Here is a 14,797-nt window from a genome sequence, read left to right on the forward strand (position 1 = left end):
ATTTCATTAAATGTAAATAACCTTTCTCTACTGTGCTGTTGGACCTTCCTGTTCTCCACCTATCCTGTGCATCTGTCTCTCCTCATCATGTATGATGTCATAGTTAACTTAAAAATATGCCAGTGACTTTCTACTAGTGGCTTGTTGTGAGGATAACTTGCTGGTACTTGGTAGTCACTGTCTGTACATTGATATACAGTGTATACAGTGTATATATATCAATGTACATACAGTAACAGACAGTATATATTTATATATATTATATATATATATATATATATATATATATATATATGTCTGTCACTGTTTGTACATTGATATATATACACTGTATATCAATGTACAGACAGTGACTGCCAAGTACCAAGTACATATATATACATACATACACACACACACAATAGCTATCTGTGATACATACAGTTGAAGTCGGAAGTTTACATACACCTTAGCCAAATACATTTAAACTCAGTTTTTCACGATTCCTGACATTTAATCCTAGTAAAAATTCCCTGTCTTAGGTCAGTTAGGATCAACACTTTAATTTAAGAATGTGAAATGTCAGAATAATAGTAGAGAGAATGATTTATTTCAGCTTTTATTTATTTCATCACATTCCCAGTGGGTCAGAAGTTTACATACACTTAATTAGTATTTGGTAGCATTGCCTTTAAATTGTGGGTCAAATGTTTCAGGTAACCTTCCACAAGCTTCCCACAATAAGTTGGGTGAATTTTGGCCCATTCCTCTTGATAGAGCTGGTGTAACTGAGTCAGGTTTGTGGGCCTCCTTGCTCACACACGCTTTTTCAGTTCTGCCCACAAATTTTCTGTAGGATTGAGGTCAGGGCTTTGTGATGGCCACTCCAATACCTTGACTTTGTTGTCCTTAAGCCGTTTTTCCACAACTTTGGAAGTATGCTTGGGTCATTGTCCATTTGGAAGACCCATTTGTAACCAAACTTTAACTTCCTAACTGATGTTTCGAGATGCTTCATTCAAGATTTCCACATAATTTTCCTTCCTCGTGATACCATCTATTTTGTGAAGTGCACCAGTCCCTCCTGCAGCAAAGCACCTCCACAACATGATGCTGCCACCCCCGTGCTTCATGGTTGGGATGATGTTCTTCGGCTTGCAAGCCTCCCCCTATTTCCTCCAAGCATAATGATGGTCATTATGGCCAAACAGTTCTATTTTTGTTTCATCAGACCGGAGGACATTTCTCCAAAATGTACAATCTTTGCCCCCATGTGCAGTTGCAAACCTTAGTCTGGCTTATTTGTTTTTCTTCTGAGGTCTTGGCTGATTTCTTCTGATTTTCCCATGATGTAGAGCAAAGAGGCACTGAGTTTGAAGGCCTTGAAATACATCCACAGGTACACCTCCAATTGATGTCAATTGGCCTATCAGAAGCTTCTCAAGCCATGACATAATTTTCTGGAATTTTCCAAGTTGTTTAAAGGCACAGTCAACTTAGTGTAGGTAATATTCTGAACCACTGGAATTGTGATACAGTGAATTATAAGTTAAATAATCTGTAAACAAAGTAGATGTCCTAAGCGACTTGCCAAAACTATAGTTTGTTAACAAGGAATTTGTGGAGTGGTTGAAAAACGAGTTTTAATGACTCCAACCTAAGTGTATGTAAACTTCTGACTTCCAATGTATGACTATTGGGTACACACAGAGGTTTCATAAGACACAATCAACAGCATAGGAGATTAGATTTCACTACTAACCAGGATGTGAATGACGTCTGCATATAACACAAGCACCCATGCATTCATGCAAGCGCATAATAACACAAACAGACACACACACACCACACACACACACACACACACAGGCATTAGCTGTCTTTCTTAACAGCTCAATATGAGTTATCCTATAGCATTAAGCAGTACAGTTGATGTTATATGAGAAAACCAGATGTCTTGTGGTTCTAGTGTTACTGTACAGTACTCTAGTGTTCTGATCAGATTCTCCTGTGTTCTTTTCTTCTGAAGTCCCATTGTTCTCTTGTTCTGCTGTTGGACACAGTGTTCTAGTGTTGTGGTGTTCTGTTGATGTGGTTCCTTAGGTGGTGAGTTTTGGTTACTCTAGTAGCGTTTCTGTTTGGTATCTTATCCTGTGCAGCAGGTGACGGTGGGCATCTTCTTGTTGGGACTTCTATAGAGGTTAGTCACAGACTCCTGGTCCTCAGCCCCATGAACCTGCTTGGTCACCTCTCTGTGTGTGTGTGTGTGTGTGTGTGTGTGTGTGTGTGTGTGTGTGTGTGTGTGTGTGTGTGTGTGTGTGTGTGGTGTGTGGTGTGTGTGTGTGTGAGTGAGGAGAGAGAGTGAGTAAGTGAGGAGAGAGAGTGAGGAGAGAGAGTGAGGAGAGAGGCACACTTCCACTGTATGGGCATTAGTGTAAATATGATGGACGGTAAAGAACATTATTGCACACTAGAGGGCAGCAAAGCTTTACATGTTGTTCTACATGTTGGTATTATAAGAACAGTTTAGGAAAATATCCTTATCAAAACGTATCCAAAGCAGACCGATCATGGACAGGTAAATATCACTAAGCAGAGAGAGACAACAGATGACTAGGAGCTGGTATATCTTACCTGGCCAGATGCAGCACGGCCTCTATGACATTGGAGCCGTCTTTGGCACTGGTCTCACAGAAGAGGGCGTTATACGTCTGATAGGAAACAACAACACAACTCTCAATCAGGTCATGGCTAGAAGGGATCCAGCTTTTGTCAGAATTGACTTTTTGTAGCAGGTTTAGGAGAACTTATGCAGCAGTATGCGTGGGTGTCTGAGCTGTGTGCTAGTAGTTTAATACATAATAAAGTTTGATACATAATAACCGGGCCGAGGAGTCTGCCAGACCATGTGACCTGACCAGGCAAAATTCTGGGTCCTAGTTCTAGACTATATTGTAGGGCAGTGGACTCCAACCCCAATTTACATTTTGGTCATTTAGTAGATGATTTTACCCAGAGTGACTTACAGTTTACCCAGAGTGACTTCTAGTTGTACCCTAGAACTGTGTTTTCCAACACCAGTCCTCAGGTACAGCACTCATTTTTTTTGGAGGCCCAAGTTGAATCAGGTGTGTTTGTCCAGGGCTACAATAGAAATGTGTACCATTGGAGGTACTGTTGGAGGTACTGTTGGGGGTACCGTTGGAGGTACTGTTGGGGGGTACCATTGGAGGTACTGTTGGAGGTACTGTTGGGGGTACCGTTGGAGGTACTGTTGGGTTATATCGTTGGAGGTACTGTTGGGGGTACCGTTGGAGGTACTGTTGGGGGGTACCGTTGGAGGTACTGTTGGGGGTACCATTGGAGGTACCGTTGGGGGTACCGATGGGGGTACTGTTGGGGGGTACCGTTGGAGGTACTGTTGGGGGTATCGTTGGAGGTACTGTTGGGGGTACCGTTGGAGGTACTGTTGGGGGTACCGTTGGATGTACTGTTGGCGGTACCGTTGGGGGTACCATTGGGGGTACCGTTGGAGGTACCGTTGGGGGTACCGTTGGGGGTATCGTTGGGGGTACCGATGGGGGTACCGTTGGGGGGTACCGTTGGAGGTACTGTTGGGGGGTACCGTTGGAGGTACTGTTGGGGGTACCGTTGGAGGTACTGTTGGGGGTACCGTTGGAGGTACTTGACTCTGGCCTTGGCGTTCTTCTTGTTGCTGTTCAGAGTGCCGAGCGCCGCCTCGTTGTACAGTACTGTTGGGGGTACCGTTGGAGGTACTGTTGGGGGTATCGTTGGAGGTACTGTTGGGGGTATCGTTGGAGGTACTGTTGGGGGTACCGTTGGATGTACTGTTGGATGTACTGTTGGGGTACTTACCGTTGGGGGTACTGTTGGAGGTACTGTTGGGGGTACTGTTGGAGGTACTGTTGGGGGGTATTGTTGGGGGGTACCGTTGGAGGTACAGTTGGTGTTACTTGAGGACTGGAGTGGGGAAACACAGTTCTAGGGTACAAGTAGAAGCATCTATAAGTCGCTCTGGATAAAATGATCTTCCAAATGACCAAAATGTAACTAGGGTTTGGAGTTTCCTTGACACAGGTAAAACAACTTGGCCCTTATGTTAAGTAAAAGTGCTAAGATGTTGAGGTTGAGCGGTCTCACCATGGCCAGTTTCTCTCCGTAGCTGGTGGTGACACAGGTGATCCCGTCCTGCAGAGCCTGCTCTCTCAGGTCACTCTTATTCCCCACCAGCATGATGGGGATGTCGTCCTGGGACACGTCCTGAACAGACAGGTTACAACAACAGTCCCAAATGGCACACCATTCCCTTTATAGTGCACTACTTTGTTTTGATCAAGGTATTTTTTTTCTCAGTATTTATAGTGTACTATTTTTTACTAGGGCCCATTCGTGTTTTTCCAAGTAGCGTATATTAATGTAAGATCAATCTGGCTCGTGAAGCTGGAAAAATGCATAATTATGCAAACTTGCGAGATCAGTGTGGCTCGCATGGCTACATACAGTGAGAGTATACCTCGCATTAGAAACACCTTCCTAATATTGTGTTGCACCCCCCTCCCTCCCCCTTCTGCCCTCAGAACAGCTTCAATTTGTCGGGGCATGCAGTCTTCAAGGTGTCGAAAGCGTTTCCATAGGGATGCTGGTCTATGTTGACTCCAATGCTTCCCACAGTTGTCAAGTTGGCTGGATGTCCTTTGGGTGGTGGACCATTCTTGATACACACGGGAAACTGTTGAGAGTGAAAAATCCAGCAGCATTGCAGTTCTTGACACAAAAACAGAGCGCCTGGCACCTACTGCCATACCCTGCACTTACATATTTTGTCTTACCAATTCACCCTCTGAACGGACACATACACCATCCATATCTCAAAGCTGGTCTCCTCCCCTTCATCTACACACTGATTGAAGAGGATTTCATGGAAAGAGCAGGTGTTCTTAATGTTTTGTGCACTCAGTGTATAGTGCACAATATAGGGAATAGTGTGCAATTTTAGATGCATTAAACATGCAACACAGCAACTACACATGTAGCGTTATCAACTGAAATACAGTCAAATGATTCAAGAGCTACAACAATGAAAGGATGTGACTTTCAAAACAAACATTTCTAAATGTCTTGACACCACGAACAATCAATCCAACACACGTGTGTACGTACAGTACCAGTCAAAAGTTTGGACACACTTACTCATTCAAGGGGTTGTCACGCCCTGACCTTAGTATTCTTTGTTTTCTTTATTATTTTGGTTAGGTCAGGGTGTGACATGGGTGATGTATGTGTTTTTGACCCCGTCTAGGGGTTTTGTATGTCTCTGGGTGTTTACTAGCCTAGGTGTTATGTATGTCTATGGTTGCCTAGATTGGTTCTCAATTAGAGGCAGCTGTTTATCGTTGTCTCTGATTGGGAACCATATTTAAGCAGCCATATTCCTTGGGTATTTCGTGGGTTATTGTCTATGGTTAGTTGCCTGTGTCCGCACTTGTTTCTATATAGCGGTTTGTTGTCTTGTAAGTTTGTTAAGTTTCATTAAATAAGAAGATGTATTCTCCTCCATTCAACGAACGTGACAGGGGTTTTCTTACATTTTTACTATTTTATACATTATAGAATAGTGAAGACATCAAGTCTATGAAATAACACATATGGAATCATGTAGTAACAAAAAAAGTGTTAAACAAATCTAAATATATTTTATATTTGAGATTCTTCAAAGTAGCCAGTCTTTGCCTTGATTACAGCTTTGCACACTCTTGGCATTCTCTCAACCAGCTTCATGAGGTAGTCACCTGGAATGCATTTCAATTAACAGGTGTGCTTGTTAATTTGTGGAACTTCTTTCCTTCTTAATGCGTTTGAGCCAATCAGTTGTGTTGTCAGAAAGTAGGGGTGGTATACAGAAGATATTTGGTAAAAGACCAAGTCCATATTATGGTAAGAACAGTTCAAATAAACAAAGAGAAATGACAGTCCATCATTACTTAAAGACATAATGGTCAGTCAATGCGGGACATTTCAAGAACTTTGAAAGTTTCTTCAAGTTCAGTCGCAAAAACCATCAAGCGCTATGTTGAAACTGGCTCACATGGGGACTCTCACAGGAAAGGAAGACCCAGAGTTACCTCTGCTGCAGATGATGAGTTGGGTAGAGGTAACTGCACCTCAGATTGCAGCCCAAATAAATGTTTCACAGTGTTCAAGTAACAGACACACCTCAGCATCAACTGTTCAGAGGAGACTGTGTGAATCAGGCCTTCATGGTCAAATTGCTGCAAAGAAACCACTACTAAAGGACACATTGCTCGTGTTTAGATTTTTGGTTCCAACCGCTGTGTCTTTGTGAAACGCAGTATAGGAGAACAGATGATCTCCGCATGTGTGATTCCCACCGTGAAGCATGGAGGAGGACACTGTCTGTGATTTATTTAGAATTCAAGGCACACTTAACCAGGATGGCTACCACTGCATTCTGCAACGATACGCCATCCCATCTGGTTTGCGCTTAACCTGTTTGGGCTAGGGGGCAGCATTTTCACGTTCGGATGAAAAGCGTGCCCAGAGTAAACTTCCTGCTACTCAGTCCCAGAAGCTAAGATATTCATATTATTAGTAGATTTGGATAGAAAAAATCTCTGAAATTTCTAAAACTGTTTGAATGATGTCTGTGAGTATAACAGAACTCATATGGCAGGCAAAAACCAGAGAAAAAAATCCAACCAGGATGTGGGAAATCTGAGGTTTGTAGTTTTTCAAGTCATTGCCTATCGAATATACAGTGTCTATGGGGTCATATTGCACTTCCTAAGGCTTCCACTAGATGTCAACAGTCTTTAGAACCTTGTTTGATGCTTCTACTGTGAAGAATGAGGGAAGGAGAGCTCTTCGAGTCAGCTGTCTGCCAGAGTGGCATGAGCTGACCACGCGCCCTCACGTGAGAGCGACCTGCGTTCCACTGCAATTCTACAGACAAAGGAATTTTGTTGAAACATTATTGAAGATTTATGTTAAAAACAATTCTATACTTCGTTTGACATGTTTCTACGGACTGTAACGGAACTTTTTGACTTTTCGTCTGGACATAGTTACCGTGCGTCATGGATTTGTGAACTCAAGGCACGAACAACAAGGAGGTATTTGGACATAAATTATAGACTTTATCGAACTAAACAAACATTTATTATGGACCTGGGATTCCTGGGAGTGCATTCTGATGAAGATCATCAAAGATAAGTGAATATTTATAATGCTATAATGCTGACTTCTGTTGACACCACAACATGGCGGGTATCTGTTTTGCTTTTTTTGGTCAATGAGCACTGTACTCAGATTATTGCAGGGTTTGCTTTTTCCGTAAAGCTTTTTTGAAATCTTACAAAATGGTTGCATTAAGGAGAAGTATATCTATAATTCTGTGCATAATACTTGTATCTTTTATCAAAGTTTATTTCTGTAAATTGATGTGGCTCTGTGCAAATTCACTGGATGTTTTGGAGGCAAAGCCAAATGTAAACTGAGGTTTTTGGATATAAATATGAACTTTATCGAACAAAACATACATGTATTGTGTAACATGTTGTCCCGGAAGTGTCATCTGATGAAGATCATCAAAGGTTAGTGATTAATTTTATCTCTATTTCTGCTTTTTGTGACTCCTCTCTTTGGTTGGAAAATTGCTGTATGCTTTCTATGATTACGTGCTGACCTAACAATATGTTGTGCTTTCGCCGAAAAAGCATTTTTGAAATCGGACACTGTGGTTGGATTAACGAGAAGTTTATCTTTAAAACGGTGTCTAATAATTGTATGTTTAGGAAATTTGAATTATGAGATTTCTGTTGTTTGAATTTGGTGCCCTGCAATTTCACTGGCTGTTGTCGAGGGGTTCTGCTAGCGGAACCCCGTTCCCAGACATGTTAATGACCCAGCACACCTCCAGGCTGTGTAAGGGCTATTTGACTAAGAAGGAGAGTGAAGGAGTGCTGGATCAGATGACCTGGCCTCCACAATCCCCCGACCTCAACCCAATTGAGATAGTTTGGGATGAGTTGGACCGCAGAGAGAAGGCAAAGCAGCCAACATGTGCTCAGCATATGTGGGAACTCCTTCAAGACTGTTGGAAAAGCATTCCAGGTGTAGTTGGTTGAGAGAATTCCAAGAGTGTGCAAAGCTATCATCTAGGCAAAGGGTGGCTACTTTGAAGAATCTAAAATATAACATATTTTGATTTGTTTACTACATGATTCCATGTGTTATTTCATAGTTCTGATGTCTTTACTATTATTCTACAATGTAGAAAATAGTACAAATAAAGAAAAACTCTTGAATGAGTACTGTAGGTGTGTCCAAACGTTTTACTGGTACTGTATGTGTATTTAAATGCACACTACTCAGTCACTCAAGCAATGCAACACAAATTCACATGCAGTACCGTATGTAGCATACATCTATTTTAGCAAAGTGAAATTCAACAAGAATCAAACACACACATGCAACACATAGCACTTACATGTAGACTGCACATAAAATAGAGTGAAAAACAGAGTGAGAACACAATTTTCCAACACTGGGGTCAAATACTGTACTTGTCACCCATCAAATGACACTCGACAACATGTGCATAGGGACTTCAGCAGGCTTCATCTATTGCATATTGTTGTGATGACAAAACCTCAAATTCTTACACATCAAAGCCCCAACCATTCCAAAGTCACCACATTAAATGTACTGAATGTTTTGTGTTATCTAGTGTTATGGAAGATACTGATTGTATACACTACAAGATGGCTGCCGTGGCGTCACCCAACTGGTGCTACACATTGGTGGTGGATGACGTGAGTTTTAACCTTACTATGTGAAGAGCTTTGAACACCTGGGAAAGCGTCTTATAAATCCATTAAGTTATTATAAATAAATCCAATCACGTCATTATATAAATCCAATCAATTATTATACAAATGCAATCAGTTATTAAACATCAAATCAGTTACTATATAAATCCAATCAGTTGTTATATAAATGCAATCAGTTATTGTATAAATGCAATCAGTTATTATATACATCCAATCAGTTATTAAACATCCAATCAGTTACTATATACATCCAATCAGTTGTTATATAAATCCAATCAGTTATTATATAAATGCAATCAGTTGTTATATACATGCAAATCAGTTATATATATATATATATATCAATCAAATATTACTACCTCGATCATGTCCACCCACTCTCGGACGTTGAGGAAGCTCTTTTCACAGGTGACATCATACAGCAGGAGGACGCCATCGGCTCGTCTGAAGTAGGACTTAGCAATGCTGCGGAACCTGGGACACACACAGGGTTAAAGGTCAACACAGGAACACTCCGAACATAGGCTGAAATAGAGTAATTGTGGGGATTCGCCATACTGGAAAAACATTATTGCAATATTCAAACCAAAGATGCAGATAGGAGGGAACACTGCAAATTGTCCTGTGTTAAATATCAACACTGAAAGTGTGTCTGTAGACCCTTAGGATCACACTTGATGAAGTCCATAGGACCAAAAATGGACGGATGCAACAACCATGTCTCTAACAAATACAGTTATGGTTGGTAACTACAATTTATATTAGAATTTAGAATTGACACTAAGCAGTGTGCTAATTTAACACTATTGCAGTGTGTTTACGGGTCCACAGACTCCACAGTGTTGATTTAACACGCGGTGTTATTTTTTTAACACGCACACACACACCTCTCCTGGCCTGCTGTGTCCCATAGCTGTAGTAGGGTATGCTCTCCATCCACTACCAGACTCTTCATCTGAAAGTCCACACCTGAGGACAAACACAAGAGAGTGTCCAAACACACTATTCCAAAGACCACCCCACTGCTAAACATATCTCCTTTAGCTGACCCAGGCAGCTAGCCATGAATACAACCCCACCACTGTGGAATACAGCCGGGTCAGTGCTGACTATGTGCGCAGGTGAGAGCTAACACACCCACCCAGGGTGGCGCTGGTGTTTCCTCGAAACTCGTTCTTGCAGAGGCGGAGCAGGAAGCTGGACTTGCCCACCGCCGCGTCACCTGCCAACACCACCCGGTAGGCCTTCTCTGATGTCATATATCCCAGGTCAGCTGACTCCTTCTCCTTTGCCTGTACGCACACACACAGAGAGAGAGAGAGAGAGAGAGAGAGAGAGAGAGAGAGAGAGACAGAGAGAGAGAGACAGAGAGAGAGAGAAAGAGAGAGAGAATTAAAGGCACGCACACACACAGAGAGAGAGAGAGAGAGAGAGAGAGAGAGAGAGAGAGAGAGAGAGAGAGAGAGAGAGAGAGAGAGAGAGAGAGAGACACAGAGAGAAATAGAGAGACACAGAGAGAGAGAGAGACACAGAGAGAAATAGAGAGACACAGAGAGAGAGAGAGACACAGAGAGAGAGACACAGAGAGAGAGAGACACAGAGAGAGAGAGAGAGACACAGAGAGAGAGAGACAGAGAGAGAGAGAAAGAGAGAGAGAGAAAGAGAGAGAGAATTAAAGGAACGCCTTGACTCAGTCAACATAGTCAGCAGTTTCTCCTGAACTAAATCAAACATTTACACTCAAGTGTTTTCTACCACGTCTCCCTGTTAATCTCCATACTAGTGTTTTCTACCAAGTCTCCCTGTTAATCTCCATACTAGTGTTTTCTACCACGTCTCCCTGTTAATCTCCATACTAGTGTTGTCTACTACGTCTCCCTGTTAATCTCCATACAAGTGTTTTCTACCAAGTCTCCCTGTTAATCTCCATACTAGTGTTTTCTACCACGTCTCCCTGTTAATCTCCATACTAGTGTTTTCTACCACGTCTCCCTGTTAATCTCCATACTAGTGTTTTCTACCACGTCTCCCTGTTAATCTCCATACTAGTGTTGTCTACTACGTCTCCCTGTTAATCTCCATACAAGTGTTTTCTACCAAGTCTCCCTGTTAATCTCCATACTAGTGTTTTCTACCACGTCTCCCTGTTAATCTCCATACTAGTGTTTTCTACCACGTCTCCCTGTTAATCTCCATACTAGTGTTTTCTACCACGTCTCACTGTTAATCTCCATACTAGTGTTTTCTACCACGTCTCCCTGTTAATCTCCATACTAGTGTTTTCTACCAAGTCTCACTGTTAATCTCCATACTATTGTTTTCTACCACGTCTCACTGTTAATCTCCATACTAGTGTTTTCTACCAAGTCTCCCTGTTAATCTCCATACTATTGTTTTCTACCACGTCTCACTGTTAATCTCCATACTAGTGTTTTCTACCAAGTCTCCCTGTTAATCTCCATACTAGTGTTTTCTACCACGTCTCACTGTTAATCTCCATACTAGTGTTTTCTACCACGTCTCACTGTTAATCTCCATACTAGTGTTTTCTACCACGTCTCACTGTTAATCTCCATACTAGTGTTTTCTACCACGTCTCCCTGTTAATCTCCATACTAGTGTTTTCTACCACGTCTCCCTGTTAATCTCCATACTATTGTTTTCTACCACGTCTCACTGTTAATCTCCATACTAGTGTTTTCTACCACGTCTCCCTGTTAATCTCCATACTAGTGTTTTCTACCACGTCTCCCTGTTAATCTCCATACTAGTGTTTTCTACCAAGTCTCACTGTTAATCTCCATACTAGTGTTTTCTACCACGTCTCACTGTTAATCTCCATACTAGTGTTTTCTACCACGTCTCACTGTTAATCTCCATACTAGTGTTTTCTACCAAGTCTCCCTGTTAATCTCCATACTAGTGTTTTCTACCAAGTCTCACTGTTAATCTCCATACTAGTGTTTTCTACCACGTCTCCCTGTTAATCTCCATACTAGTGTTTTCTACCACGTCTCCCTGTTAATCTCCATACTAGTGTTTTCTACCAAGTCTCCCTGTTAATCTCCATACTAGTGTTTTCTACCACGTCTCACTGTTAATCTCCATACTAGTGTTTTCTACCAAGTCTCACTGTTAATCTCCATACTAGTGTTTTCTACCACGTCTCACTGCTAATCTCCATACTAGTGTTTTCTACCAAGTCTCACTGTTAATCTCCATACTAGTGTTTTCTACCAAGTCTCACTGTTAATCTGCATACTAGTGTTTTCTACCACGTCTCACTGTTAATCTCCATACTAGTGTTTTCTACCACGTCTCACTGTTAATCTCCATACTAGTGTTTTCTACCACGTCTCACTGTTAATCTCCATACTAGTGTTTTCTACCACGTCTCCCTGTTAATCTCCATACTAGTGTTTTCTACCAAGTCTCACTGTTAATCTCCATACTAGTGTTTTCTACCACGTCTCCCTGTTAATCTCCATACTAGTGTTTTCTACCAAGTCTCACTGTTAATCTCCATACTAGTGTTTTCTACCACGTCTCCCTGTTAATGTCCATACTAGTGTTTTCTACCACGTCTCCCTGTTAATCTCCATACTAGTGTTTTCTACCAAGTCTCACTGTTAATCTCCATACTAGTGTTTTCTACCAAGTCTCACTGTTAATCTCCATACTAGTGTTTTCTACCAAGTCTCCCTGTTAATCTCCATACTAGTGTTTTCTACCACGTCTCCCTGTTAATCTCCATACTAGTGTTTTCTACCAAGTCTCCCTGTTAATCTCCATACTAGTGTTTTCTACCACGTCTCACTGTTAATCTCCATACTAGTGTTTTCTACCAAGTCTCACTGTTAATCTCCATACTAGTGTTTTCTACCACGTCTCACTGCTAATCTCCATACTAGTGTTTTCTACCAAGTCTCACTGTTAATCTCCATACTAGTGTTTTCTACCAAGTCTCACTGTTAATCTGCATACTAGTGTTTTCTACCACGTCTCACTGTTAATCTCCATACTAGTGTTTTCTACCACGTCTCACTGTTAATCTCCATACTAGTGTTTTCTACCACGTCTCACTGTTAATCTCCATACTAGTGTTTTCTACCACGTCTCCCTGTTAATCTCCATACTAGTGTTTTCTACCAAGTCTCACTGTTAATCTCCATACTAGTGTTTTCTACCACGTCTCCCTGTTAATCTCCATACTAGTGTTTTCTACCAAGTCTCACTGTTAATCTCCATACTAGTGTTTTCTACCACGTCTCCCTGTTAATGTCCATACTAGTGTTTTCTACCACGTCTCCCTGTTAATCTCCATACTAGTGTTTTCTACCAAGTCTCCCTGTTAATCTCCATACTAGTGTTTTCTACCAAGTCTCCCTGTTAATCTCCATACTAGTGTTTTCTACCATAAAGGGTCTGTTTGGTTGTCATCAAAGGTACCAAAAGTTTGAGCTCTCCTTTCCTTCCCTCTCCTCTTTTCTCCTTCCCCCCCTTTTCTGCTCTCCTCTCCTTTTCTTTCCTCTATTCTCCTCTCCCCCATTTTCTCCTCTCTTTTTCTCCTCTCCTCTCCTTTCCTTCCCTTTCCTCTCCTCTCTTCTCCTTCCCCCCTTTTCTCCTCTCCTTTTCTCCTCTCCTCTCCTTTTCTTTCCTCTCTTCTCCTCTACCCCCTTTTCTCCTCTCTTCTCCTCTACCCCCTTTTCTCCTCTCTTCTCCTCTACCCCCTTTTCTCCTCTCTTCTCCTCTACCCCCTTTTCTCCTCTCCTTTTCTTTCCTCTACTCTCCTCCCTCTCTCCCCACATGCCTTCCCTCTGTCCTGTACCTCATTGGTGATGGCGGACAGGGCTTTGCGTGTGGACGCTCCCGAGCTGTTCCGGCTGACTGGTTCCAAGGGTTTCCAGTCCAGGACAGAACCATTGTCTGATCCAAACACCATCTTGTTCCGCACCTCTGCAATCTGACACATCAACACTAGAGCATTAACGTCAGTACACAATGACAGTTATCACTCACAATATGTGTGCTTAGTATAAGTAGATGAACTGTGTATAATGTCTGTGTGTGTGTATGGCTTACGTCGTTGTCAAAGTTGTCTTCCGCCAGGCCATCTGTGATCCTGGCCACCCTCTGTCCCTCCTCCTCCTCATCCTCGTGCCCTTTGACCTCCTGCTCAGAGTCATATCCGTAGTTGGAGCCGCGCAGCGTGGACATGCCGCTGTCTAGGCAGCTCTCGGGCAGGCTGTCCACCTCGTAGCTATGTCTGCGCTGCATGCCTGGGTCGCACAGAGCCAGAGCTATGGTGTCCAGACCAGGCCTCCGACACCCCAGGGAGCCCCTACCACCACCCCCAAACAGGCCTCCCAGTGGGTCCTCGTCCTCATCAACATCCTCCACACCCGCCTGGTAGAACCTGGGGCAGGACGGACACAACATCCACACAGTCTGCTAGAAACTTAAACCTTTAAGAACAAATGCTTATTTACAATGACGGCCTACCCCGACCAAACCCAAACCCGGACGACGCTGGGCCAATTGTGCGCCGCCCTATGGGACTCCCAATCACGGCCGGTTGTGATACAGCCTGGAATCGAACCGGGGTCTGTAGTGACACTTCTAGCACTAAGATGCAATGACTCAGATGTCTGCCCCACTCGGGAGCCCAAACATTGACTGCGCAGGTCTGTCCTCCATGGACGGTTATGAGCACACTCTACAATGCAAACAGTTCAGTGCAAATTTTCCACCTGAGAATAATTTGGAATATACTTGAGTTTGAGCATACACACATTGGTATTTGGTATTTTATTAGGATCCCCACTAGCTGTTGCAAAAGCAGCAGCTACTCTTCCTGGTGTCCAACACAAAACATGAAACATGACATAATACAGAACATCAATAGACAAGAACAGCTCAAGGACAGAACTACATACATTTTTAAAAAG

At 42.5% G+C, this 14,797-nt stretch overlaps 1 protein-coding gene across 1 annotated transcript in view; it reads right to left on the minus strand.

Moving 5' to 3' along the window:
- Window positions 1–585: 585 nt before the first annotated feature.
- Window positions 586–14,797, minus strand: part of LOC139410629 (ras and EF-hand domain-containing protein-like) — a 32,192-nt gene continuing 17,980 nt past the window's right edge. The window contains exons 10-17 of the mRNA XM_071155970.1: window positions 13,932–14,265; window positions 13,678–13,812; window positions 9,991–10,141; window positions 9,737–9,818; window positions 9,209–9,323; window positions 4,141–4,260; window positions 2,614–2,690; window positions 586–2,231 (exon numbers count right to left, since the gene is read on the minus strand). Of these exons, the coding sequence (XP_071012071.1) occupies window positions 2,126–2,231; window positions 2,614–2,690; window positions 4,141–4,260; window positions 9,209–9,323; window positions 9,737–9,818; window positions 9,991–10,141; window positions 13,678–13,812; window positions 13,932–14,265 (1,120 nt within the window). The 3' untranslated portion in view covers window positions 586–2,125. The remainder of the gene's footprint in view (window positions 2,232–2,613; window positions 2,691–4,140; window positions 4,261–9,208; window positions 9,324–9,736; window positions 9,819–9,990; window positions 10,142–13,677; window positions 13,813–13,931; window positions 14,266–14,797) is intronic.

Source organism: Oncorhynchus clarkii, chromosome 6 (assembly GCF_045791955.1).
Source record: "Oncorhynchus clarkii lewisi isolate Uvic-CL-2024 chromosome 6, UVic_Ocla_1.0, whole genome shotgun sequence".
NCBI lineage: Eukaryota > Metazoa > Chordata > Actinopteri > Salmoniformes > Salmonidae > Oncorhynchus > Oncorhynchus clarkii.